Source organism: Charadrius vociferus, unplaced genomic scaffold, assembly GCF_000708025.1.
Source record: "Charadrius vociferus isolate BGI_N301 unplaced genomic scaffold, ASM70802v2 scaffold390, whole genome shotgun sequence".
Taxonomy (NCBI): Eukaryota; Metazoa; Chordata; class Aves; order Charadriiformes; family Charadriidae; genus Charadrius; species Charadrius vociferus.
In genome coordinates this window covers 1,768,917-1,769,361 of record NW_009646433.1, presented here as the reverse complement: position 1 = coordinate 1,769,361, position 445 = coordinate 1,768,917, and the positions used below count along the sequence as shown (strand labels likewise).

The following is a 445-nucleotide window of genomic DNA, read 5'->3' as shown; positions in this document are numbered from 1 at the left end:
GGGGGAGGGGGTGGGGGGGGGCGGCCCCCCCCCCAGCCCCCCGCCACGCTGGCCGTGCGCCCCTACCTGCCTCCTTCGCCTCTGCTGCCGAAATCCGCTCCCCAGTGAGGACCATCTCCATCGCCAGCGACTTCCCCACCGCCCTGGTCAACCTCTGCGTCCCTCCAGCGCCTGGAGGTGTTTGGGGAAGGGAAAAGGTCCAGAGAGGGACACTTTGGGTGTCCCCCACTCCAGCTCACCCCAGCCCCCAACTCACCCGGGATGGTCCCCAGCAGGATTTCGGGTTGCCCAAACTGCGCCTTCTCCCCGGCGTAGATGATGTCGCACATCATGGCCAGCTCGCACCCGCCGCCCAGCTGGGAGAGGGGAGGAAGAGGAGGAGGAAGGGGTCAAGGGGTGGCCGGGGTCGGAGGGGGGGATGAGGATGACGGGAGGGGGGGGATGG

At 69.4% G+C, this 445-nt stretch overlaps 1 protein-coding gene across 1 annotated transcript in view; it reads right to left on the bottom strand.

The window, feature by feature from the left end:
- ECHS1 (enoyl CoA hydratase, short chain, 1, mitochondrial) overlaps positions 1-445 on the bottom strand; it is a gene marked incomplete at its 5' end in the record, with an annotated part of 1,276 nt that overhangs the window by 524 nt on the left and 307 nt on the right. Inside the window, 2 exons of the mRNA XM_009881707.1 lie at positions 71-171; positions 257-385. Of these exons, the coding sequence (XP_009880009.1) occupies positions 71-171; positions 257-385 (230 nt within the window). The remainder of the gene's footprint in view (positions 1-70; positions 172-256; positions 386-445) is intronic.